The 26470-nt window shown below is 42.5% G+C and overlaps 2 protein-coding genes across 4 annotated transcripts; one reads left to right on the forward strand and one right to left on the reverse strand.

The window, feature by feature from the left end:
- The first annotated feature begins 265 nt into the window (after nucleotides 1-265).
- Nucleotides 266-13534, forward strand: acad9 (acyl-CoA dehydrogenase family, member 9). Of its 2 annotated transcripts, none has more exons than XM_042089809.1 (18): nucleotides 266-589; nucleotides 942-1035; nucleotides 1162-1263; nucleotides 1379-1485; nucleotides 1804-1904; nucleotides 2027-2105; nucleotides 2894-3068; nucleotides 4530-4603; nucleotides 4957-5032; nucleotides 6217-6287; nucleotides 6464-6583; nucleotides 7121-7249; nucleotides 8277-8356; nucleotides 8522-8648; nucleotides 9325-9402; nucleotides 10662-10790; nucleotides 11849-11925; nucleotides 12230-13534. In XM_042089809.1, exons 1-18 carry the CDS (start codon nucleotides 404-406, stop codon nucleotides 12348-12350), a joined length of 1926 nt encoding a protein of 641 aa, XP_041945743.1. In that variant the 5' UTR covers nucleotides 266-403; the 3' UTR covers nucleotides 12351-13534. The 2 variants fall into 2 exon arrangements, with proteins under 2 accessions (XP_041945743.1, XP_041945744.1); XM_042089810.1 differs by having other exon boundaries at nucleotides 11849-11921.
- cfap92 (cilia and flagella associated protein 92 (putative)) lies at nucleotides 12746-26293 on the reverse strand. 2 transcript variants are annotated; one of them, XM_042089808.1, is made up of 18 exons: nucleotides 25996-26293; nucleotides 25579-25843; nucleotides 25253-25458; nucleotides 24307-24511; nucleotides 23447-23572; nucleotides 23246-23333; nucleotides 22898-23004; nucleotides 22466-22585; nucleotides 21113-21297; nucleotides 19865-20763; nucleotides 19573-19767; nucleotides 18742-19027; nucleotides 18347-18511; nucleotides 17676-17888; nucleotides 14456-14609; nucleotides 13890-14098; nucleotides 13228-13373; nucleotides 12746-12980 (listed from the first exon to the last, which is right to left on the reverse strand). In XM_042089808.1, the coding sequence occupies exons 2-18, from the start codon at nucleotides 25826-25828 to the stop codon at nucleotides 12785-12787; spliced, it is 3750 nt and encodes a 1249-aa protein (XP_041945742.1). In that variant the 5' UTR covers nucleotides 25829-25843; nucleotides 25996-26293; the 3' UTR covers nucleotides 12746-12784. The 2 variants fall into 2 exon arrangements, with proteins under 2 accessions (XP_041945742.1, XP_041945741.1); XM_042089807.1 differs by having other exon boundaries at nucleotides 24289-24511.
- Nucleotides 26294-26470: the final 177 nt, after the last annotated feature.

Genomic DNA, 26470 nt, shown 5'->3' on the forward strand with positions numbered 1-26470 from the left:
ACGCAGAGGGCTCTGCTAGCACCTAATTTAAAAAAAGAAAATGGAATAATATAAACGAATTTTAGTTTACAAACCACGCTCCACTTAACTCGTTCATGACATTTGTAATGTATGCTGCTACTCATTCTTTTGTAATATTTTAGTAGTTATCGTTATTTTTAGATAAAGATTGACATCTAGTGGACAAAAGTAAACTGCATGAGTCGTGTTGCTCCGCCTTAACAATCTTTGGTGTTACCAGAGAATGTCTAATTCCAAGTAGACGTCATTACTGTGCGACAAAAAGAGGTGAAAGGTAGCCTTCCTTCCAACCACTACAGAACAGCAGCTCTAACCTCTGCCTTTTCAATTATTATTAGGATCTTGTGAAGGGGAAACGGGGTCAGTCCCTTTGTTGTAAACAATGAGTTTAAATAGGCTTTTCGTTTTGTCCAACTCGTTTAAAGTTGGAAGAAGGTTAATGCGACCTGGAATCGGACAAACAGGCAAAGGAGTCGTCCTGTCACATCTTCAGTTGCAGCGCTCTATCAAAACTAACTCAAGGAACCTTGCCTATGCCAAAGATTTATTTCTTGGTAAAGTAAATAAGGTAAGGTGTTGAGTCAAACTGATTGACGGTGGATAATTATATTTACTGTAACTAGCTGTTCATATTGTAATTGACCGAATGTCCGGAGTAATGTTAACGTTAGTTTTAACTTCTGAGGTACAGTAAAGTTAGCCTGCAAAACTTTAACCAGACAGCTACAGTATAAGTTATGTAACGTTAACGCTAATTGTAGTAGTTCACGTAGTTCACCATTACGGAAACGTTTGAGATTGAATTACATTAGCCATCGTTTCAGGTTCGAGCAGGCAACGTTAAACGGTTTGATAGGGTTTAACGTTAAGTTAACGTTACCGACCAGTTAACTGATATTCCTCCTCCTAATGTTACATAGTCAGAAGTTTTCCCTTACCCGGAAATTGGAAACGAAGAATTAGAAGAAATCAATCAATTAGTTGCCCCTGTGGAGAAGTTCTTCAACGAGGATGGTATTGTGCCAAAGTCTATTCATATATAGTTCCAACTGATATACTTTTGATGTAGAAAAAAATATAATATTATCTGCAGCCTATACCTTGCATGTTGCCCCACTTAATATGTATTTTACATTTCAGTCGATTCGAAGACAATAGATCATGAGGCCAAGATTCCACCTGAAACTTTGAATGGCTTGAAGGAGTTGGGTCTCTTTGGGATTCAGATCCCTGAGGAGTATGGTAAACTATTCAGAATATATTGTGTGGTATGAAGCCTCACACTGATCTTGCATTATGACTGAGGATGGATAGAAAGGTTGCCTGAACTGTAATGTGGGGAATCCTTGTTCTTCAGGTGGACTGGGGTTGTCCAACACTATGTATGCCCGTCTGGGGGAGATCACATCTCTAGATGGGGCCATCGCTGTCACTCTTGCAGCTCATCAAGCTATTGGTTTGAAGGTTTGCAGCATTTTTAGTGTTGTATGTGGATGAAGGATGTGATTTATGTTTCCTGTACCAGTCTTCTTTGCCTGTTCCTCTGTGATGCTGAATAGATTTATTCTGCTGAAAAAAATCAGATCATGTTAAACTTGACCCCTGCAATATCAACAGAAAAGGTTTTTAAATTGTGCAGTAAGGTTGCGTTACAAATGTCCACAATGGCACTACCTTTAACATAATAACAATATACAATGCATGCAGATGGTAGGTTTTTAAGTGAAGTTATGTCGTCCATATTCATCCATAATGTCTTTTGTTCCCCAATCTGGTTTTTAGGGGATTCTCATTGCAGGTAGTGAGGAGCAAAAAGCCAAATACCTTCCCAAACTAGCAACTGGGGAGCATGTTGCTGCATTCTGCCTTACAGAGCCTGGAAGGTAAAATCACTAGTCATGTTACAGCCCTCTGTGTCACTCACTGATAGATAACACTCATCAGCTGGCTATAGCTGGTGTGTGTCTTTGTGTTAACTGTGTGTGTGTGTGTGTGTGTGTGTCAGTGGGAGTGACGCCGCCTCCATACAGACCAAAGCAACGCTGACAGAGGATGGGAAACACTACCTGTTAAATGGGTCAAAGGTGACAGACATGTTTGACTGGGGGGGAAAAAAACACTTTTTTTTCTCTCTTTATCATGTGTTGAAGTGTTGTATTTTGGAAACCAATTGATGATAAAAAAATCAAGTTGAGTCACATTTATTTATATAGCACTTGAAAAATATAATAAGGTAGTGAAATTAAAAGAATAAAATAATGGCAGAGAAGACTTGTAAACATATAAAGCAATAAAATGCCAAATTGAACTGATTAGTCTTAAAGGAGAAATCCGGCGAGTTTTCACATAGATCTCTGTTTCTCAAGGTCTCCGAGTACGAAACAAAACAAAAACAATTGGTTTTACCTAGTACAAGTTGTTACCACCAGCAGCTAACATAGCCAGGCAGCTACAGCACTACACTCGGTGGGCATGTACCATGGGGGCTCACGGACATACCCCCCAGAGTGTAGCGCTGTAGCTGCCTGGCCACATTAGCTGCTGGTTGTAGCAATTCGAGCTAGGTAAAACCGAAAAATTTTTTTGTTTTTTTCCCATACCGCACTCGGTGACCTCGAGAAACGGAGATCTATGTGAAAACTTTCCGGGCTATTCCATAATGTAGAACCAATGATGGGTAAAGCTTCACTACCCTTTGACTCTTTTTTTTTTTTTTTTTCCATAGTGCTGCCTATCGATACATTTTTAGGTAATATATGTGTGCCACTGTGCCAGGCTTTGTAGACAGAGTGAAGGACAGTCAGTGGTGATGATTCAGTCACTGAATCAACCAGCAGCATGCTGATGGATTTCAATGTTCTGTGTTCTTTAGATATGGATATCGAATGGTGGCTTTGCTGACATCATGACCGTGTTTGCCCGGACTGAGGTGGTGGACAAAGACGGGCAGACGAAGGACAAGATCTCGGCGTTCATCGTGGAGCGGGCATTCGGTGGCGTCACCAGTGGCAAGCCAGAGGACAAGCTTGGCATTCGGGGCTCCAACAGTAAGCCTGGCTCTCAGCCTAAGAACCTATAGCATTGACAGGACAATGGCTACCTCTTCAGTAATAACAAGTCTTTTGAACAGTTAGCCATGTTGTCCTGCAAATGTAGCGTAACACAATGCATGTTAGTTGTATGGGATGTGCAGTTCTCCGATATGGTACTTAAACACATCTGTTGGATTCATTAAATTAATATGTTGCAACAGTGATTTGATTCTATTTGCCTGTATATCTAGTGTTTCTTACCTCTGCCAAGGAGGTTATGTTTCCATCCAACTTCCTGTCCTGTCTTGATTCTGTCATAGTATGTCACCTTCTGTTAGCTCTAGCAACACAATTAGAGGAAGCAAAAATATTCTCATTTGGGTGTCCAAATTATATTTGCACATGACAATCAGGTCAGTAATTTTTTGCTTAATCCTCCTAACAAACCATCAGACAGGGCTGAAAACATAACTTCCTTGGTGGAAGACCTGTTATTGATCCGAGGCACTAGGTGGAGGTATGCCCTGTTTTACCTGTTTGCGCAGGTATGCCCTGTTTTACCTGTTTGCATAAACTTGACCATGTTAATACTGTGTCCTAAATCTAAGCACTCAGGAGCAAGCTTGTGCAAAATTCAAAATGGAATTGAGAATGACTCTTTAATTCCTATTAAATTCTTGAATTTGAATTGAGGACAAAAACAGGATGTAGAATTACAATTCAAATTGGAATTAAAGGAAGTAGAATTGAAATTAGAAGAAATTCATATACATTATTTAAGGGTAGTGTTTAACTACCATCAAACACACAACTTATAACTTAAAACAGTAACCAATTACATTTCCAGAGTAACCTTCTCAAAACTGAATGTATGTGAAATTCAACACATTCTTTCTGTTGTGTGACTGGAATTGCTTTGAATTGCCATGAATTTAATTTCACTTCCTGTCATTCCAATCCAAATTCAAATTCAACATCCTATGGGGCGGAGCCAATTCAATTCGAAATCCAATTCATGAATTGAATGGAAGCCCATTCTAAAATTCTGAAGTTTGCATAAGCCTGCTCAGGAGTAGTGCTTGAGGTAGCAGTATACTAATAATCTCCCTAAACTTGTTCCAGTGGAGGCCTAGTGGCCTTGGGGGTAGAAGTCAGTAAAGATGACGGTTACACTTGACTTGAAGGTATCTACATAAGAGTGACATGACACTGTCATGAACATGTCATAAACATTATAAACAAGTCATAAACGTTTATGACATAACGCTTCTATCATTAAGTGTGATTCGGTTTTTGTCATGACAAGTTAGGGTTAGGGTTCATGTGTCATGACAGTGTCAAGTGTTCATGACAGTGTTATTTCACTCTTCTGTAGATAAATTAAAGTAGAAAATAAAGTAAAGTGTTACCGAGATGACTTTGAGTTGGTCTTTTTTTGTTGCTTTAGTTAAGATTTGTTGTTGTTTTACCTTCTAGCTTGCGAGGTGACTTTTGAGGACACCAAGGTGCCGGTGGAGAATGTTATTGGAGAAGTCGGCGGTGGATTTAAGGTAATGTATTCGAGGTTTGGCGCAGCCTCTCGCAATTAGGGGGTTCAGCTTGACTGCTTTCGCTTCGGCTCTCTCCAGGGAGAGAATGAAAAAGGTCCTCTCACCTGCTAATTAAGAGCCATCTCATCAGTATGCGGCTTGCGGAACGGAGTCGCCACAGTTTACTTCTTCCTCTGCTTCTGAGCCTGTCTGAAAAGAGTTTGAGCTGCCGTTTGCATTTTATTTTTCTTTGTTGTTTTTTTTGCCACATTTGTATAGTTTTGTTTTTGATTTGAGCCCCCTAATGAAGGGGCCATTCTGTCAGCCTTTGAATGCCAAGCAGGTTGTGTGTGTGTGTGTGTTTGTGTGTGTAGGTGGCCATGAACATCCTGAATAGCGGCCGCTTCAGCATGGGTAGTGCCGGTGCTGGAATGATCAAGAAGCTGATTGGTGAGTGCAGATTACTCCACAGGGAGAAAACTCTAGTATACATGTCTATGTTTTAGAAGGAATTGTTATACAATTTGGGGGTCATGTGTAACACTCGGCTCAGAAAATATTGTTTAATTATCTAAATTAGCTTTATTGCAATGCAATGATTCAGAACACGTGGATGGTGTAGTAGTACGTTTCTGTATTGTATTTAAATATATAAGGTGAATTGTACTAAATAGGCAGTGCAAATAATACAAATATTAATAACAGATATAAATAACAAAATAAATAAATCACAAAATTTGCAAAAGCATTAAATAGTAATATACAAATATCATCAATTCATAAATCTTACCGTAGTAAAACAGGTCTATCCTAAGTTGGGTGCACCCTCTAAGCTACTGTAAGTTTGTTACATAAAAAATAAATAGTACAATAGTATAATCACTGTAATATAATGTATCAACTGCAAGTTATCAGTATCCACTGTATCAATCAATCTGTTCCGTTCTTTGTTTTCCAAATTATCATGAAAATTGATGCATTACATATATATCATTGTACATTCAAGAATCTGTCTGGTGTGGGGAGATAAAAGGGAAAGTCAATGTCAGTCAAAGTCATGGGTGGTCCTACTGCCAGGGAGGCAATGGGGGTTCAGAGGTTGGGTTTGGCTCGCCATCATATCCAAAAAAATGTTTCCATCCACACTAAAAAACCTGACCGAATTGTTCTTGTCATCAACGGCCTTATGATTGTTCCTCGGTTTCTTTTCTGTATTCAAGTATTATTAGTTCGTCTTTGTTTGTGGTGTTACAGTTGAAAGTTCATTCTATTCTGTTGACTATTCTGTTGTTCTTCTATATTTCCAATCAGTTGTTAAAGCAATTAGCGGTCGTCAGTGTAGTCTGATAGTTCAGTGTAGTCTGATAATTTTGTTTATTGTTGTCAACGTCACCGGGGAGCTGCATGCTGATTGGTTAAGCTGCCTCTACAACTTAACCCATTGTTGTCTGGGCTACACCTGCAGTGCATAAATTACCCCGAGAATAAACAATCAAAACTTTTTAAAGATAGGACTCCTATGTCCTTGTCCTCTTACACCTATGTTCATGAAATATGATTATTATTTGACAATAGTTAATAAAGGGGGTCTGAACTAAATTGTTGCTGTCTGTCACTTGTTTTGTTTTATTCAGAGCTGACCGCAGAGTATGCAGCCACCAGAAAGCAGTTTAACAGGAAATTGAGTGATTTTGGAATGATTCAGGTATTTTCTATCCCCCGGACAGACAGTAATCAGAATCGGTCTCTTCGGAGTCATCAGTGTCCCCCATCATTAATTGCGTTCCTATTGAAGCATGCAGCAATGCGTGGTTGGGAATATGACTGCCCATTTTCTGTTAAAAGTAAAATATCTTTGTGTGTGTGTGTGTGCGTATGTAGGAAAAGTTTGCCGTCATGGCTATGAATGCCTTTGTGATGGAGAGTATGGCCTACCTCACAGCTGGCATGATGGATAGGCCAGGGCTTCCGGACTGTTCTCTGGAGGCAGCCATGGTGAAGGTGAGATGGCTGCGCACCTGACATCAGTTACAGTAAACTCTTTGACCTCAAGTTTTTATTTTCTGTAAAGGTGTTGTTATGTGAACGTGTCAGCGAGCGCTTCCTCAATAGCATCATCTGATGTCTGAAATCAAGTCCGGGATGAATGACTTCAGAGATCTGATAGATACTATTCAACTTGGCTCAAGACTGTTCTTTGGTCTGAGGATAAAGCATTTAAGGAATTCACATGTCTGTCATGGATTTGTTTGTCTGAGAGACTGTGTAAACATGAACTTGCTTCTAGCGTGCCATTCATAGAATTTGTGTGACCGCATAGCTCTGCAATGCAGCTGGTCTATTTAGTGTGTGTGTGTGTGTGTGTGTGTGTGTGTGTGTGTGTGTGTGCGCGCGCGCAAGTGTGACTTCTGTATGAACTACTTGCTGCAAGTGTGTGTGTATACGCAAGTGTGACTTCTGTATGAACTATTTGCTGTGTGTGTGTGTGTGTGTGTGTGTGACTGAGTAACTGAGTCCTGTTGTGTGATCTCACTGCAGGTGTTCAGCTCTGAGGGCGGCTGGATATGTTGTAGTGAGGCGCTGCAGGTCCTGGGAGGCCTGGGCTACACCAAGAACTACCCGTACGAGCGCTACCTCAGGGACTGCCGCATCCTGCTCATCTTTGAGGTAATTAAGAAGCCTGAGCCTTAATCCACTGTGGAATCCTATGCCGAACTCACACCACAGGATAATAGGGCCAGTCGGTGGACGTTGTATCCTCCAGCGTCATCGGAACCGATTAACAGCCCAGATAATCCTGCAGTGTGAGGTGTTTTAAGTGGTCCGAGAGTGCCCGATCACGAGTCGAAGGTATCAAACATGTTTGATATTTACGACTGGATTTTGAAACAATTAAGTTCCGTTTTGTGTGTGGGTTGTGTTTTTTAGACTTGTATCTTAGTAGTAGTTGCTAGTTTCGGCTTGCTCCCTTCCTTCTGTCTCCCTCCACTATACCTGACAAATAAGCAAAAAAAAAACATAGTTTTGCCCTATTGCTAGATTTAAGGGGGAAAATATCTGTCTTTTCTCATAGAGAAACTCTGAAAGATCTGTCCCCATAGGTACGCAAATTCCCCAAAGGCATGTGACCTGTAAATGCATAATGTCCCATAGAGAAAATAGAAATTAATCTGAATCACTTGCTTAAAAACATGTATAAAGGATATGTGTTCAGGTTCCCAGTACATGTACTGTTCGATTATTCATATCCCGGGGTGTATTGTTCTAGTGTGAGAACACTGTTAGATCCAGAACCTTCTTTTTACATCTTTAGCTTTATTGCTACATGTTCTTGAATTAGTGCTGAGACCTCCTTATAGCTTTCCTGTATAGGAGTTGGCCAGCGGCCAACGGAGCTGCTTTAACTTTGTAACATGATGTGAGACAACCCTCCCTTATCCCCCTCCTCCTCTCATCATGCCATACTCTGCAGAATGAAAGCAGAGCAGAACACCTGGCTCCAATCAGGAGACAGGAAAAGGACTTGGCAACTGTCCTGAGGTGTGTCCCAGTTATAGCCACCAGGGGGAGCACTGTCAGTCACACAGAGAGCCCAAGGAGATGAAGAAGGGATGGTAGTTAATGAAAAAGACAGGCCTCAAGGTGAAGCTTAGGGTAGAGTTAGTATGCTGATGGTGCCATTCCTTATTTCCAGGGCACCAATGAGATCCTGAGGATGTACATTGCACTCACAGGCATGCAGAATGCTGGCAAAATACTGACGAACAAAATCAAGTAAGTTGCTACACAGCCAGTTGAACTAAAAAGAATTTACATCTGGTCATGTGTGTGCCCATTAATATGACTCAGTTGGTTATGTAGTGTCAATTGTCATAGGCTTTGTTAATGTTTGATGTTACCGCCTTTGCTTGGTTCTTGCTCTTTCTCTCTCTCTGCTAGGGAGATGAAGAAAGGTAACGTGGGAGTTGTCTTTGACATCCTGGGGAGTAAGCTGAGGCAGACCATAGGCAGACCTCAGGATCTGGGCCTGACGGGGAACGACGGCGTGGTCCATCCCAGCCTGGCGGTGAGTGACCACAAAAGTACTCTCTACAACTCTTACAGAGGGTCCGATCATAGCAAGGAATTTGGCACTGGGCTGCATTCCTTGATTTGCATCAGCCATGGACGGAGGGAGGGGCTGTTTTTTGTTGTTGTTTTTTTTACACTCACTGTCCAAGTTACCATGGTGATTGCACAACAACTCTTTTGGGACCCTGGCACCAAGTCATGTCTCAGAATGACATAACATAGATGTCCCCAGAGTGTAGCGCTGTAGCTGCTTGGTTTTCTGGCTGTAGCAACTCAAGCTAGGTAAAATCGACAGTACTCTGTGACCTCAAGAAACGGAGATCAATGTGTAAACTCGCCGGATTTAACACTATTTTCGTCTACACACATAGGCAATGCACTTGCCCTAATTTAAATGATAGGCAAAGTGCAAAGTTTAGCTAAAGCTAGTTTAATAATGAGGCAAAATGCACTGGCTAATTTAATACCATCCATGTGAAATATCCTAAGAACAAACATTGCTAGATCAGCTTAATGATCCCACACCCAACACTATAGGTTTAGCTCATGCACGAGACACTTTGAGTGACTTTGCCCATCATTTAAATACGGGCCCCTTGGATACAGGATCTTGGAAGCCAACCACGAAATAAGACATTTCTTTTCTGATTGTATGTCTGTGTTCATTACAGGACAGTGCAAAGAAGTTTGAAGAGAATGTGGTGTTCTTTGGCAGCACTGTGGAGGGCCTGTTGTACAGATTTGGAAAGGTAGAGCCCCCATCCTCCTCATCAATCTTTGTACAAGTGAAAATAAATCATATAGTGCCACACTGTGATTATTTGCGGACAGACCTTATTTTTCCACACGCTGAGTCAGTGAAATCATGTGAAATCATGCCTTGTAGAAGCCTGTTTCCCTCTATCTTCATCAGAGAGAGCACTGGGGAGGGACAGAGTGAGAGCAAGAGAGCACTTGGGAGAGATAGAGGGAGAGAAAGAGCGAGAGAAACAGAGCACTAGGGAGGGATAGAGGGAGAGAAAGAGCAAGAGAAAGAGAGCACTGGGGAGGGAGAGAAAGAGAGCACTGGGGAGGGATAGAGGGAGAGAAAATGTGGGCGAGAGACTGAGCTCAATTGTATGACTCACTCACTTCCTACGCACATTTTTTAAATACCGTTTAAAACAAAACAAAAAAAAAACCAGATATACATCATATTCGTTCAGGGTCCCTTAACGTGATGTTAGTATGTTAGTTGCCACGGGAACAGGCCTGGGGTAATTAGTGTGAGCTGTGTGTTCAGCACGAGAGGAACTGAACCCCCCCCCCCCCAACCCCCCACCAAGTCCACTCCCGCCCCGCACCCCCGTTTTCCTGTCAGACTGAGGTAATGCTCATGTGTGGGACAGCTGGCCACAGACCCCACTCTCGTTCAGCACAGATCCGCTGAGCCCCATGCTATTATAATCAGGCTACAATATGCTCTCGGGGGAAGGCTGCTTCAGATCTCTCCGATGCCGGCTCTTTTTTTTTTCAGCGGAACGACGACCGACCCACATTTCATGCCGGCTTCACGCAAAAGGGAAAGTTTAGAAGTGTGTAAATCTTGCAGCCGCAGAGCTCTCCTCTGCCCTGGAAAAGGGGGGGGGGGGGGGGGGGGGAAGGAACTGAAGGTGTGCTGTAGCTTGCGTTGTTTCGGACATGGTCGTGGAGAGGACTTTGGTCTTGACCGCTCACGCTGCTCTCTCACTCCAGGACTGTCCACCTCTCTGACCCTCTCTCCAAACACAAGACGACATGTGACGTTAGTTGTTTCCCGAGTGTTGCATGTTCGTGTACATCTCGTCTATACACTACAACACCCCCCTCCATAACTCACTTAGTCACTCCATCTCCACCAAAGATTCTAGAATCTTTGATCTCCACCAATCTCTCCGTCGTCAAATGTCATAGTTATCTCTCTAGTCGTTTCCCTTCTGCTCTGTTCACCTCGCCATAATCTTGGCTTTTCTCCTCTCTCCTCTCCCAGACGATCGTGGACGAGCAGCTGATCCTGAAGCGTGTGGCCGACGTGCTCATTAACCTGTATGCCATGACCGCCGTGCTGTCCAGAGCCACCCGCTCCATCAACATCGGTCTCAAGAACCACGATCACGAGGTAGCTGCTTCGTCCTAACACACCTGCCCCACTCAGTCAGTCATGCCAAAATGGGTGGGGGGGGCGGGGACTAGAGCTTGACCTCAGCAAGGGTGGTATTATCCATAGGATACTGAAGCCACAATCACAAATGTGTTTCACAAATCACAAAAAAAAAACCCAAAAAGTGTTTGAAGAAAAAAGGTATTAATTTTTCACAACACAGTTTTGATAAGTATGTGTTAAGCTTCCAGATGTACAGCCAAGGCAGTTGAAATACTCCAGAAACGTGAGAGAATATTGGCATTATAAGTTCTAATTCCTTCATCTGTCGCGCTCTGTACCACAGCATGTTGTTATGATCCCGCTCCCCATTCCACTGTGGGTGTTCTGCTCTTGTCTCCACATCACAATCATCCAAACACGGCCATAAATTCAGCCAACTCCACAGCCAGACTAAGATTACAGAGACCCACATGTGTATACATTACCTCTATCCATCTGTTTTATTGAAAATAGCTACTGCAAACGTTAGTCTGTAAGGTAATCGCATAAGGACAAGTTATCCATTAGGTATGCTCATACACTTTTACATTTCCGAATCTCTTGTCTTCAGCAGTATTTATGGCCCCCTTGGGTTTGATTAAGGGGTTGGAGAATCCTCACCGATTTTACAGACCAGTTCAAAGACTGAACTGAAACTGGGTTATGTCCATGAGATCAGAGAGAGCGCTCTCTGTTCTGCAGTGGAGAACAACTCTGTGCCTCACACTGCAAATGATTTCTTCACATATTTAAATCAGTTGCAGGCGTTGGTATTTTTACACACACACACACACACACAGACTAGCAGTATACGGATGCAGGGCAGAACATAGAGCTTCTTCTCATGGCATTGAGGGCTTCTAACCCCTGTGCACCTCTCTGTGGGAGTTTGGCTACTCAAAATGGATCAGTCTCAGTTTTGCCCTAATTTCTCCCTGCCCCCCATGTCCCTGAGGTCAGATTCACCTTGTTCATTCCAAATAAATAAATTAATTGATTATTTTCTTATTTATTTTTGCTTCATTTCCCTGAAGGTGCTCCTTGCAAACACATTCTGCGGTGATGTCTATTTCAAAAACAACTTCTTGATGACTCAGCTGCAAAAAAGTAAGTGCAACACAAAAAGGGTAATTGGGACCAGCCCAGTGCATTTTTATAGCGTCTTCAGACAAAATACTTACACATGTATCCTGGTTTCCCGGCTTGACCTTCTAAACAGATTCGCAGCCCGGTACTGTTGCGCGCAAAGTCCACATTTTTCCACTTAGCCTTGTTTTAATCACTACAATTTCGTAAACTTTTCTGCCTTCCAATGCCTTTGGGTCGGACTCATTCAAGCATGTAGGACCCACTTTAGATTGAGTCAACGAATGAATTCCGTTTGTCGTATAATGAAAAAATTCAATCTGTTCTAGATTCACCAGAGAACAACGACGCAAACATCAAGAAGATTGCCCAGCAGGTCCTAGAGAAGAGGGCATATATCTGCTCTCACCCGCTGGAAAGAACTTACTGAAACGGCCTACTGTGATCTGAGAAGCCATGGCTTGATCTGCATTAATTGGACTCATTCCTGGTCTCGTCCTCTCGATCCATCCATTCTCTTGGCCAGTCAGACCAGTTTTTGAAATATTTTCTGAAATCATGCCTAGTTCCGATGTTAATTTAACTGTGTGTACATACTATATACAAAATACAAAATAGCTGCTTTATTAAAAGAACTGTTATCTGTTATTTTGGAATGTTTTTAATAAGCTTTTACTACTACCACTACTATATCATAAAACTTGTTTGTGTCAAAAGTCTGCGAGGGCTTTTGCTACTATAGAAATTATATATTTTTTTAAATTTGAAGTTGTCTAACTGAAATGCCTCGTGTCTAACCCACCGAAGTGCCACCCTATCATCGTGCTGTGGAAAGGAAGCCAGTGTTGAGCCTGTGGGCGACTGAAGCCCTTTGGTATTTATTGTTAATGCAGATGGAGGACTACTGCTCTGTGGGTGCGCGTCTCGTAGACGTTCCCGGCCGGCCGTACTCGGCGTGCCGTGGGTCGCGGCGGCGCGGCGGCCTCACTGCGCCTCCGGAAGCGATACACCTCCAGCTCCTCCTCGGTCAGTGGCTGCACTTCTCTCTTGTACTGGAACGAATGTGGTCTCCAGTAGCCCCTGCTCCGAGGGGAAAAAAAGAAGAAGAAAGAAATAAACCCAAAGCGCACACCATTTTCTTATGCGATCCCTTGCACAGTCAGCGTGGTCTGAGTGTGTTTAGATGCTGTTTTGTGATCTCGCTCCACTCATTCAGTAGTACTGAATTTTCAAATAGCACTCTTATTTTGCCCCTTCTGCAGTAATATGGTATCAGTACAGCACAGTATATAAAGATGTGTTAGTTGTCCATGCAGTGCAGGCTCACCTGAAAGGGTTGTTCTTGTTGTACGGAGCAGAGTGATCCCGGCTTTGGTTCTGCTCCCCATCAGACTCTAGACCATCAGGAACGCATGCTACTCTTCTCTGCCTCTCTTTGCTGGCTACCTCTGGGGCAGTAACTGCTGGAGCAGTCTGTACACACACACACACACACACTCAATGTCACCGTAAACCAGACATCTTGATTTCCGTTTATGATTTTTATGACACCCACAATTCTGTTTTGAATTTAACAGTGTTGTGTATCACCATTCAGTATTGTTGCATAGGATATAAACACTTTTCTCTAACGACCAAGCTTCTTATATCTTTCTTCCAAGTGTCTTTTGTCCAAAAAGATATAATTAAATGTGTCACTATAGATTTGGGGTTTATGTGCTCTTCCCAGCTCCATGCACACTTCAGCTGCATTAAACACAATATCCAAAGGCTGGACAATGTCTCAGTCACCTCATAAAGAACAGCCTTGAAACACATTATACAACTTTTATGCAGTTGAACTGGAAAAATAATGTGCTCAAATACTCATGGGCCACATAAATAGTATAACAAAACGTCTTTCAGACAGCATTAAGATATGACATTATCTTTGGAGTACTACCTTCATGAAGTCTATTGAGTTCCTTACTCCTCAGTTTGTGAACCCACCTTCCGTAACGTCCTGGTATTGGCAAGAGCGTACTTTGGCTGGTTATTGAGGATGGGGATGTGCTTATCCAGGCCACCTTTCTCCAGGTGAAACTTAAACTGCGGGACTCTGTGGCTGTCAGTGTTGCATTTGTCTGGCAGGATCTTCCATAGCCACCTCTTGTACTGAGCACGGGCTGCTTCAAGTTGCTCTTCTTTCAGAAGGTCCCCTGTGATGGAGGATTACGTCAGTTTAATACATCTGCACAGGATTCCGGTCAGCATTTGATATAGACCACTATTAATGATTCTGTCTAACAGATAGTCAGAGCTACAGTACAGTAGTCTTACACATTTAAAATGTTTAATGATTCTGTCCAACAAGTTGTCATAACTAGTATGACAAACTGGAGGACATGGCAATTTAAACCATGTATGGTAATTCCTATCACCAATGAAACTCCCAGCGAGGTCTGATATGAGTTTCCTGTGCAGTGAAGTGACACTCTGGCACCAGTTTGCTTCCAGCCTGAAGAGGCGGTAGGTAAACATCAGCTGCAGCACGAGTGTGTTGACCAAGGGCTTACCTGCCAGGTGAATGGTGACGGGGGGTTTTGGCAGGAAGACAGGTGGGGGCTTGATGTAGAGCTCAAAATCCTCTGAGCGCCTCTCCCAAGGCCATGCACCCCGAGAAAGAGTGGGCCTAAGGGTGTTGTCATGCAGGATGTTCTCCCTCCAAGGCTAAGGCAGGAGGGCCAACAGACAAGTATTAAGCAAGAAGGAAGGACAAACAGGATCTAATGTTAAAGACATTAGTAATGATGAAATTCCCTAGTTACTACCTCCCAATGGTTTCTAGTCAATCTACATATCCTATACTATATATCCTGAGGCAAATTAATTCATTTATCCACTTAGTTGTTTGTAGACTTTGGATGATTTACATCAGAAGTCGTACACAGTTTTCCTCTCTGTGGAGCTGAAAAGTTATACACCCAAAAATGCTGGACTACACGCTCCTTTTTAGATGTCTGTAAGACACTGACATTGATCTGCAAGGGCAGGTGCATGTCACGACCTTGAACGTTACACGCAGGTTGACTTAACAGGTTGTTCTGCCACAGTAAGTGATAACTCAGTCAGACTGCCCAAAAAGCAGCCATGGAAACGGGTCTCCATGGCCCTACAACCATCGATCACTCTGCATTAGCCACGTCACATTAGGTGCAACCAAATACCCCAGCAGGCAGAGAAAACATCAGTAAAACTCTATCTTCTTGCACATGCACCCTGGAATGCCCATAAATGTGGGATTTCTCCTGTGGACCCCTCACAGTGGAAAACCAGACACCCAAGAAGGGCACGGTAGATCGTGTGTGTGTGTGTGTGTGTGTGTGTGTGTGTGTGTGTGTGTGTGTGTGTGCACTGAGAGAAAGAGGGCGCATGCTGTAATTCTCGAATTCTTTGAATGTTTGAGATCAACACAGGCGTCACGGTGCTGCCTCTGCTTCAGGGCTTTGAGTGAACACTTGCCGTCTAAATCGGCTGTTTTGTGTCCAACAAAAAGTCCCCTGAATATTGCGCACCATTTCCTGTATTCTAATTTGATTCCCATTGGTCAGCACCCCAAACAAGCCACATGTGACTATAAACACAAACAAAGTCAGCGCTGGCTCCCAGTCATTAACCTTGTTTGCATTTTGTCCACATAACAGGGCACTGGCAGAGGTTAGGGAGTTTAGTGTCTGCAGTGCCGTCTGGAGTGGTACATAATAAAACTGTTGCGGTAGACACAGATGCCACATACAGCGGGGAAAATAAGTATTGAACACGTCAACATTTTTTTCAGTAAGTATACTTCCAGTAAGGCTATTCGCATGAAATTTTCACCGGACATTAGTATTAACTTAGGTAATCCACACATATATAAAAATCCAAACATTAATGTCTAAAAGTAGTGTTATGAGTAAAAAAGTGGAATGGCACAGGGAAAAAATATTGAACAGTACACAAACGCAAGGAATGGCAAGGAACAAACTGGAATCTATGAGTAGTTAGAGAAATTATCCTCCTATCTGTGCAAATTGATATAAGCTGGGTTAGTACATACTGGTGGGCTATAAAAAGGTTTTTTGTTAGCAAGGTGTCACACAAGAAACATTTCATGATGGGTAAAAGCAAAGAGCTCTCCCAAGATCTTTGCAACCTTATTGTTGCCAAACATATTAATGGAACTGGTTACAGATGCACTTCAAAACTTCAGAATCATCCAGCAAGCAGTATTGGAGCCATTATTTGCAAGTGGAAGGAACATCACTACATCATCAACTGGCCATGCACAGGATCTCCTTGCATGATTTCTGACCAGGAAGTCAGAAGGATGGTCAGCAGAGTAGCCCAAGAGCCAAGGACCACTCTGAGAAAGCTCCAGAAAGATTTGGAGGCAGCAGGTACAATTGTTACAGAGAAAATCATAGGTAATGCACTCCACCGCCATGGCCTCTATGCACGCTCATCCAGCATGATTCTATTGCTGAAGAAAAACATATCGAAGCTCGTTGAAAGTTTGCTACACAACATTTGAACAACCCTATGAAATACTGAGAGAATGTATTCTGGTTAAAAATTTAACTTTTCGGATGTCATACTACACACCATATTTGGAGGAGAAATGGCACTGTGCATCACCCTAAAAATACTCTACCAACAGTGAGGTTTGGAGGTGGTGGCATCATGGTGTGGGCTGTTTTTCATCTCATGGTACTAGCAGACTTCATACAGTTGAAGGAATGATGAATGGAGTCATTTTGTTCTGGGAGAATCTTTACATCCACCAGGATGATGAGGATGAGACATGGCTAGACCTTCCAGCAGGACAATGATCCAAACCATTCAGCAAAGGAATCTCTCAATTGGTTTCAGAGAAAGGAAATCAAGGCCCTGACTTCAATTCAATTGAACAGTTTTGGAAGTTAACTAAAGATGAGGATTCACAAGAGGGACCCCTGAAATCTTCAATATTAAAGGACTATCTGTTTAAAAGAATGGGCCAAACTCACACCAGAATACTGTGACTGATTAGTTTCATCATACAGGAAATGCCTTGAAGCTGTCATTGCAAATAAAGGCTTTTCCACAAGTATCTAAGAAATTTCAGCAGGCATGTTCAATACTTTTTTCCTGTGTCATTCCACTTTATTGCACATAACTCGACCTATGGACTTTAATGTTTGGATTTTTCTATATGGGTGGATCTGAGTTAATACTAATGTCTGGTGAAAATTTCATGCAAATAGCCTAATTGGAAGTATACTTACTGAAAAATGTTGACGTGTTCAATACTTAGTTTCCCCGCTGTACATTTAGAAAAGGATATAATCACCTCTCTCCTAATGATTTCTATGCCATACTTTAGGATTTATGTGTGTGATATTAGGCTTACTAGAATCTTTGTTGGTGTTTTGGTTTAATGAGAAGCTCTCGCTCCATGCACACTCTCACTTATAATGCAGTTACAGCACACACAATACTGAAATGCTGGACAATGTCTCAATCACCTCATAACATACAACCTTAAAAAGTGTTGGACCTGTTTTTTTCGAGACTGTAGCATTCATAGAAGTGTGTGTGTGTGAGTAAGTGAGTGTGTGTGTGTGTGTGTGTTTGTGTGTGTGTGTGTGCGAGTGAGTGTGAGTGTGTGTGTGTGTGTGTGTGTGAATGTGTGTGTGAGAGAGAGTGTGTGTGTGTGTGTGTGTGTGTTTGAGTGACTGAGTGAGTGAGTGTGTGTGTGCGTGAGTGTGTGTGTACCTTTCTCAGTTCGTTGATGCGAGCCTCGTCTGGCATCTTGGGATGCTCGTTGGCCTCAATGCTGCTCTGGAAGACAGGGTAGGTGAAGCCGTTGGGGGTGCGCCAGGCCCCGCGTGACCGGCCCTCCGCAGCCTTGCGCTCGGCCTCCACATCGCACGGCTGGAACGTGGCCGACTGGAACTCCTGACTGTACGTGAACCTCTGCCGTGGAGCCTGATTGAAAGGAAACGTGCTTCTCTGTGAATGGGTCATGTGGTCACATTCATGTGTTTGCAGTCGTCACTGCCATAAATGGAGTTGTCATAGGTTAAGTAATACTGATAATGTGTAAGTGTCTTATTGGATTTATCTTAATGAAGATAAACAGGTTTATTTACTTACCGGTTACTTAGTTAAATGCAATTGTAATTATCAATGCTGTACAGCACAGACTCACAAAAACGTGATTCAGGCTTCACTGATGAAGTGCTGTGTTTGCATGTTAGACTATCCTTTTTAAAGCTTTGAATTTGTAGTTTGAATGAAAGGTGTGGAGGTTCAATGAAAGGTTTCAACTCATTCCCACTCAGATCCATATTTGGTCAAACACTTGATATGTTTCATGGAAACCATCCCAGGCTTAACATTTCCTGTTTAGTGATTGTTGTTAATATCTCAGAGGGTTTGTTTACCTTCGCCATCTCCTTGCGGAGCAGCTCCTTGGCCTGTGCGGAGGAGTTCAGGGTCTGGATGCTGTAATTGTGAGCCATCTTTCCCTCCTCCACCTCTGCCACCACCACTGCAGGCTTTGGCTTCTGGGCCCTCTGGCTGGCTCTCTGCACCTCATCTATGTTGGCCTGATGACAAAGGACGGCAACGCAGAATAAAAGCTAGAGAACATCTCAGCAAAGAGGTTTTGACAACTGTGTTGCTCCAAAAGTAGCTCTTTAAAGGTCAGCTGTGTAATTCTTTACACAAGTGTACAAATACACTACTTATGATTAATTTAGCAGCAAACTATTTGCAAGGTTCATTATTCAATATAATGAATGACTGTGTGCAAATGCATGTATTCCCCCATGAGTACTTGAACAAAGTCCTTAGTTCCTCCACAGAGTTGCTGGGTAGCTACGAGTTCCTTCCATTCCACATACTCCTGGTTGTAGTTCTCAATGGGCGGGTTGGACCTCACTCTCCCTCTCTGTCTCTCGGGCGCTCCTTGGGCACTCTGGCAGATGCGCTCCAGGATCTGCTGCCCTTTCTCGGGCAGAGAGCCAAACTCCTTGCTGAGGCTGAGCACCATTTCGCACGTAGGGAACAGGCTGTTGCGCACCGCATCTTTCATCGACGATACTTGGCACAGCTGGCTTAAGCTAGAACACAAAACAAAGGAACAGAACAGGTGCCAAAATTACACACCGCTATAACATTTCCAAGACATTTTCTTTTAGGTTTGCACATAAACAGTAACAATTCTTTACCAGAGGACCATTAAAAAAAATACTGTACTGTGATTTTTGTTGTTGTTGTTGCTCTGAGTGAATCTGAAACTCTAAGGTAAACACAAAAGAAAAAGTAGCTCCCAGAGTCTAATTAAAAGAAAAGCAATGTTTCAACACAAAAGGGTCTTCTTTAGGCAAATGGATGAACTGTTTGACAGAAAGGTATATAGGCGTTTTAAGACGTCAGCTGACAACATGTGATTAGCAGAGTCCATTGGGCAGGCCTCATTGTCCAATCAAAGTGCTCTACATATTTGGAGCTTCTCTCTGTTGTTTTTACCTGTTAGTATACTTTGTCCTGCACCTGGCCTAAACATAGGGATGTGCACACAACCACTCTGACTTTGTGAATCTGAAACTCAGTCCAGATCTTTTGAAACCTGACCATCTGCCATGATAGGCTGGCATGCTATTACCGTGAAAGGCCCTGGAAGCAGGCGTGCGGGACCATGTCTCTGACGTACACCAGCGGCCGCCTCATGATGGCCTCCAGGGGCTCGTGAAGGTAGATGGGACAGAAGCTCAAGTCCAGACAGTCGTAAAGACGCTTGGAGAAGCTCAGTGCAGAGTTATAAAGGGTGGTGATCTGTCTCCAGTCAATCCCATCTGACCTTAAAAAAAAAAAAATCCATGAATTTCAGCACAGGAAAATCCATGTCAAACGCAATGCTACCAGGTAGCTGAAAACCAGGAGAAAGGGGATCTTACTTTGTTGAGGACATCTCCCAGAGTCTTCTGATGGCCCCATCCTTCAGTCCTTCAATAACAAAGAGATGCATGTTCTTGTCCAGTAAATGAAACCCAGTGAGGAAGTCCAGCTCTCTGCTCTCCATCTCCTGTGTGGTCACTTTGTAACAGCCCAGGGCTCTTTGCATGGCCTCCTCTGCTTTAGACTTCAGCTGGAAGGCAGCTGCGTTTACCCTCAAGATTTCAGCGCATAGTCTGGACAATGCTCCAACGTTGTCATGCTTCATGAGGTGGACAATGCGGCCGAAGGGACACTCCTCTTCGGTGGCGGTGATGTTGTCTATGTTTATAGGGCACGCTATCTCCACCTGCACATTCAGCTGCGAGTTGGACTCTAAGTAGTGCCCCATGGGCATGCAGTCGGTCTGAGGGTCGTTTCTGGCACCAGCCACCTCCAGCATTTTACTTTCCCACTGGGCTTGGTCTTTGCCCAGGATCTGTGGTGGGGCCGAGCTGCAGATGGCCAGGCTGTACCTCAAAGACCGGTGGCCGTTCAGCAGCTCGGCGAAGCTGAGTCTGGCCACACCGTGGGGGTGTCGGGGCTTAACAGGCTTAAAGGGATCGTGAGCGATGCCTTTGCTGTTGATCAGAGCCACATTGCTCAGCAGGTTGTCTTGAGGCGAGCGTCCAAAAATGGTGGGGCTTTTGGGTGGACTGTCTCCTTTTCTGTCACGGTCGTGGACTTCGATCTCCAGTGGCGAGCCGTGGAGGTACTCGATGAGCTCTCCTTGGCTGATCAGGCCGGTGAAGATGACATTGACGTCCTTGAAGCAAATGTGGCTGCTGTGCTCGTATCCTTTTGTTTTGTGACGCTTGGTGTTGTGGAACTTGTACTGGCAGTACACAGGGAGACAGTATTCCTGTCAAATCAGACCAGAGAAAGGCCATCATGATCCAAAAATTTCTATCTTGCTGACATCATAAAAATTCAGACCTATTTTCATTATTAGTGTGCAACAATAGCATGAAATTCACTCATGAAAATTTAATCAATTTATCAGTGTAAGGACTGTTAAATTGTAATGACTGTTACACTACAATGTAACAGTCTTTACACTGATCAAGATAGATTATTTAAAGTTAATTTAAGTTGACTGTTTTTTTTTTTTATTTGTTTGTTTGCTTGTGTTTCATCCAACAATTTGTAAAATGTCCTATTAGCTAAAATGTGTCTAGTATACACTGTGCTGTTCAGATGCTTTGGTATACCTCGAGTTTATAAAAAGGGACAGGGGTAGAGGGCAGCCTGGTGGCTGAGAGGATGGTTATGACCAGTGGATTGAGCATGGCCTTCATCTCTCCGGAGATGAGGGGCTTGTCCAGCGTGAGGTTGCACATGCCCTCCAGCACCCCTTTGGAGCGGGTGAGTAGAGAACCCGTCAAAGACTTCTCTCCTAAGCATGAGCAAGACAAACATTATAATGAACAAACATCAACTGTCCCCCTATAGGGCAGTTTGTCTTAGACATGAAAACAAGCAATCAATTACCTACCTAAAGATTGTCTAGGCTGCGGTATTTGCATCCTTGCAACATGTTATCATGTTTAAGTACTTAAACAGAGCTAGCACTTGTTTTCTTTAGCTCTAGAAGTGAAGTGAAGATCCACACCTATGATTAGTAGGCCAACACACTCAAACTGCTAACTGAATCCATGACCTAAATGTTCCTTCTGCTTCTAAAGGGTCAAGGACCTCCATGAAGACGTTTACCTCAATATTCCTTCCCAGCTGTGGCTTGAAAAGCCAGCATTCCATCTGTGATGTTCCCTCCACATACACAATCCATGAAAATGTGGAGTAAAAACAACCTGAGCCCTTAACCCTGTAATATGTGGCTTCATAGTGGGACATTCTAGCTTATGTGTGATTTGTTGTAACCAAGAATTTCTGAACGTACGAGTCAAAGATTTTTCCTAAGTCAAAGCCCCTCATCAAGGCTTCCCACCATCGCATTAAGCGGAACACATCAAAAGCCGAGAGAGCCAGTTGGCTGGTTTTGTACTGGTGTTGTTCATCAGCCAATTAGAGGCCTCACTAACGTAGAAGGAACCCTACAGCTGCCACAGCCACACCCTCCCACTGAACACCGGGGAGCACTTATGCCAAACAGGGCCCCAGCAGAACATGGCTGCACCACATTACATAAACACTTCCCCTTCACAACTTGAAATATGTACAGTATGGCCTGGTTTCCTGAGCAGGGATTAAGTCATGTCCAGCTCTGGGTTGTATAAAAGAATGGGGAGAGACTCAACCAAAGACCACATGTAATCACTGTTTGGGTACATCAGCTGTGTCCCTGCATGCACGGCTATATATTGCATTGTGTCCATTGTGTATGGAATATCCACACAGAAATAGCCTACTATGCAATCTCTTTCAGTGGGCATTCTGCAGTGTCTATCACACTTAGGGGTTACCAACATAACCAGCATAGGACAAATTGTCGCATAGACACAAGATCATTACATTTTATCTTTAAAAATCCTTTTGGGACAGTGTGTATTGCCAGAGTAATGATATCACAGTGGAGAACTCGTTAATCTTGTTGGGCTCTTTACCTGCAAGTAGATAAATGAAGCTGAGCTCTGCGGTGGCAGCACCATGCTTCCTGATGTAATCAGAATTGGCTAGGGAGGCCTTGAAAATGGTGTTTCTTCTTAGATTAAACCTCTTGTTGGCTTTTAGGTATGTGGAAAAGGGGAAATAATAGGAAGAAGATAACATCAGTAATGTTTTTTTGTTGTTGTTTTTTTTGTTTTGTTTTTTACAATACACATATGCCTCTTTTATTTTTGGAAACATTTTTCCCTGAAATATGAAAGCACCAAAATACTTAAAACAAAATGAAGGAAAACTTCTCACATTTACATAATTACTGAAGGTCTAGAGTTCTTATATTTTGACAACAAATGACGTACTGCACCATTATATCCAGAAATACTGGGGCGAAATCCTCAATAATAATCCCCAATGTAAAATTGAGTACTCACCCTGCACAGGAAAGGCTCTTTGGCTAAACTGCTTGGAGTCTTTAAGTTGGTCTTGAGTGCCTCTAGAATCTAATGGGGACTCCTGGTCTCTGCCTTGATCTGCAGATCTGGAGGAGAAAAAAAGGAAACTGGCTTTGCATACATTCATTCACCAGTTGCTTTTCTCCAAAGTAACATACATGCCAAGCACATCATTCAAGCTGCAGTAAGCTAGGAGATCCAATGAATAAGTACCCGCCAAACCAGTTCTAGTCAACCTGACAATTCTTTGGCTTAGTACTGTAGATATCATACAGAGATGGTCAGATTTGAGAGGGAAATGTATCGCTCCTCATCATGGTACCCAACCTTGTAGTGTACTGTGGCTCCTGGGTAACAGCAGTGGAGGAGGCGGCTCTCTCATTTGCAACGTCTGCATTAGACGACTTGGGTTCCGCTGTGAACAGAAAGAAGAGAATTGCGAGAATTGGTGGCCAGTCATGCTAGTGACACTAAAGCTACTGTGCAATTCTGGTTGCGCTGCTGCAACAGCAGTAAATATAACCCAACCTGTTGCACAGTGCATATCATATGATGTCTTCCTCAGTTCATATTGCATGGATTCTCCAACTTCTTTCATTTTTAAGCTTTCTTTTCCAAAATTATCTCGCAGCCTAAGGATCATGTTCTTTGTGCCTGTGGACAACACACAAAAAGGCAATGTGAACAAAACTGTAAGCTATTATACACATGACACAATACATACAAAGGTTGGGTTCTCGGTCAATTCTGACATTTCTTTGTATATGCACCCAAGCTAAATGTCACATCATACATGAAGATCCTTAAGCTACACACACTGGACATGCTTGTGTAAATGGGGGGGAAATTACAAGATCTAAATGCCTCTGAGTCTTGAGCAGCACCTGCCACAGTGCGCTCTACACAGAAAATCATGAATCAGTTCTCTCGAAACTGCCTACTTCATAGAAGCAGGCTGAAGAATTATTCAGCATGTAAACATAAACATTGCTTCTACTTCTGATAAGAAGGAAGATTGTATACTGAACAATTATATATATATATATATATATATATATATATATATATATATATATATATATTTTTTTTTTTTTTTTTTTTTTTTTTTTTTAAATATATATACTGTATGTATGTACTGTATGCACACACACACACACACACACGTATAATATATATATATATATATAAAATCAGCTAATTGCTCCATGATTCACAGACAAAAGGTAATCATATGCAGTGCCATCTTTATGGACAATTAATGAAAAGTCCTACACAGCCATCGCCAATCAACACTTTGCTTCAGAAACTCTTTTACTGAGTGTAATTTCAATTTAAATATCAACAACAAGGCTGTAACAGTGGGCACATACCAAAGTGGTCTGGACTACCTTCATCATTTTTTTCTGCCGGCAGTCTGAATCCTTTAGGCCTGTCGTGCTTGGCTGTGGATGACATATGGTCTTTGGTGTCCCAGACCCGGAAGGTGACCTTATGGTGAACCAGTTTGATGAGCATTTCTTTGGTGACATTGAGTCTGACAGACTGAGTCCAGGTCAGCCATGTTTTGTCATCCTCTATCCATGGCTTTAACACCTGAAGGTGTTCCACAGAAGTAAAGAAGGGAATGTGACAAATTGTGGGTAGGACCTCAATTTTCTAACAGATGTTCTATCTGTTTGATTGTCTGTCAAAATCTGTACTTCTTTTGGAAGCATGATGCAAATAAGATTGGAACGACACCTTTGAGTCAGTTTGTCAGGCTGTAACAGTGTAGCGTGCCTCTGGACACACTGGTTAATAGAACAGGAGGTAAACCTCTACTGAAGGTTACAACAAGACAAACACTGCCTTTGAAAAAAAATAATAATATTCATTTCAGTGTGCAAACACATTAACCATTCCACTGTAGGCTGCAATAGTATTTTCATTTTAATGTTGATTCCCTACACTGACTATCTTAATGATAATGAATGTATAGAATGATAATTCAGCTTTTGTCTCCATCCTAAACATAAATCCTATAATGACATGTGTCAGGTGATTACACCAAAGTGCATAATTGTGCCTTAATCCAGTAAGTGTTTTAAATTGAAGGATGTACAGTAAGTGACAAGTAAAGCATTCAAAAGAGACAGACAATGGTGTGTTATTCTACACCTACAGACCTGACACAATATCATGTGTCTATAAATATTTGATGCATAGTAACCCTTAACTTCGGCTTGTAGTAACTTGCATTGTGATGTGAGGAAGATAATGTGTGGGCCTCCTTCTTACACACTGGTTTAATTAATCCAAAAGAAATTATGCAATTTGCATAAGGATGGTACTTACTTTTGATTTATTGCCCTTGTAGAGCTTGGCAGCCAACCCAAACATGACAAGGTCTACTTTGGTCGGCTCTGGGTCGTGAGGAAGTAGATTGTACTCAATATGGTAATAGCTTTGTGCTTTGGGGGCTTCAATCACAGTGTTTGGTACAGATTTCTTACATTTCTTCTTTGTTTTCTCCACAGCAGTCACCGAGTCATCATCTTCTGCTATTGTCAGGATAAGCACATAGTACTTAGCCTACATTTACTTAATCAAAATGGTGTGGAAATGGAGTGAAACACATTTCCACTGTTCTCATGATTGACAGCTAGGCCTAGACTACTTACCATTTGGAATGGCCAGTGCAATGTTGACATTGAGAGTTACCTCACAACATAATCCATCTTCTGTCGATAGGCCTAATGAAATTGTCTCTGGCGGTTCTATGTCCGATTCTGGATCCTCAATTTCAGGTTCTTCAATGACAGGTTCGTGTTCTCTGCCTTCAGTGTCTTCGGTTTTACATTCACGTGACAATGGGTGTTCGCTGAAGTTGTTTTCTAAGCTCTGTGATGATTCTGCGTCAGTAACCTCCATTTTCAATAGCGTGCTCTGGAACGACAACAGCTTGTGTTTTATAATAGGCCTACTTCATTCCTGGACATCAAAATTAATAACTTCAAATTGTGGGTTAACACACGTATCTGTAGTTTAGCCTCGAAAATGTTAAGATCTCGAAAATGTTTAAAATTTCTTAAACTCACCTCATCTGCTTAAAAGCGAAATAAAATGTATTCGTTTATGCACGAAGGGCTTGTCTCTTGGCACATTTGAATCTTCGATTCGCACGCGTCAGAAATAAGTTTACATCGGACACACATTCACAGGTGTATGCAGATTTTATATTTTAAGCCTCCCCCGCAATACCTAGTGCCTCGAAGAAGGTACAGTAACGAAGTCAACGAAAGGCTTCTGTAGGCTAAGCTTACATGTTTTGTTTATATTAGGCTAATTCTCAAAGTCAGCAATGCGGCAAAAAAGTGCCAACATTCCAAACGAGTTCGGTGGAGGACCTTTGTAGCATAAAGGCATCATGTTGCCCTGACAACAGTAGGTGTTTCATTGTAGCAGAAATAAAAGAAGAGCTGGTGCGTTCCAACCTCTGGTTCCACCAAAGAGATAGGATACTTGCACTAATTAAATACATTTTTTGTGTTATTTGCGCACAACAAACCATGC

The sequence above is a fragment of the Alosa sapidissima genome, chromosome 4 (assembly GCF_018492685.1).
Source record: "Alosa sapidissima isolate fAloSap1 chromosome 4, fAloSap1.pri, whole genome shotgun sequence".
Lineage (NCBI taxonomy): Eukaryota > Metazoa > Chordata > Actinopteri > Clupeiformes > Clupeidae > Alosa > Alosa sapidissima.

Bases quoted from the DNA above. Each gene is read 5' to 3' on its own strand.
- acad9 (XM_042089809.1), top strand. From the start codon at position 404: ATGAGTTTAAATAGGCTTTTCGTTTTGTCCAACTCGTTTAAAGTTGGA. The intron at 1,036-1,161 runs GTATTGTGCCAA...TTTACATTTCAG, and splicing joins GAAGTTCTTCAACGAGGATG to TCGATTCGAAGACAATAGAT. The intron at 1,486-1,803 runs GTTTGCAGCATT...TCTGGTTTTTAG, and splicing joins ATCAAGCTATTGGTTTGAAG to GGGATTCTCATTGCAGGTAG.
- cfap92 (XM_042089807.1), bottom strand. From the start codon at position 25,828: ATGGAGGTTACTGACGCAGAATCATCACAGAGCTTAGAAAACAACTTC. The intron at 21,298-22,465 runs GTAAAGAGCCCA...GCTCATGCTTAG, and splicing joins CTTCATTTATCTACTTGCAG to GAGAGAAGTCTTTGACGGGT. The intron at 14,099-14,455 runs GTAAGCCCTTGG...CCTCCATCACAG, and splicing joins CGTCACCATTCACCTGGCAG to GGGACCTTCTGAAAGAAGAG.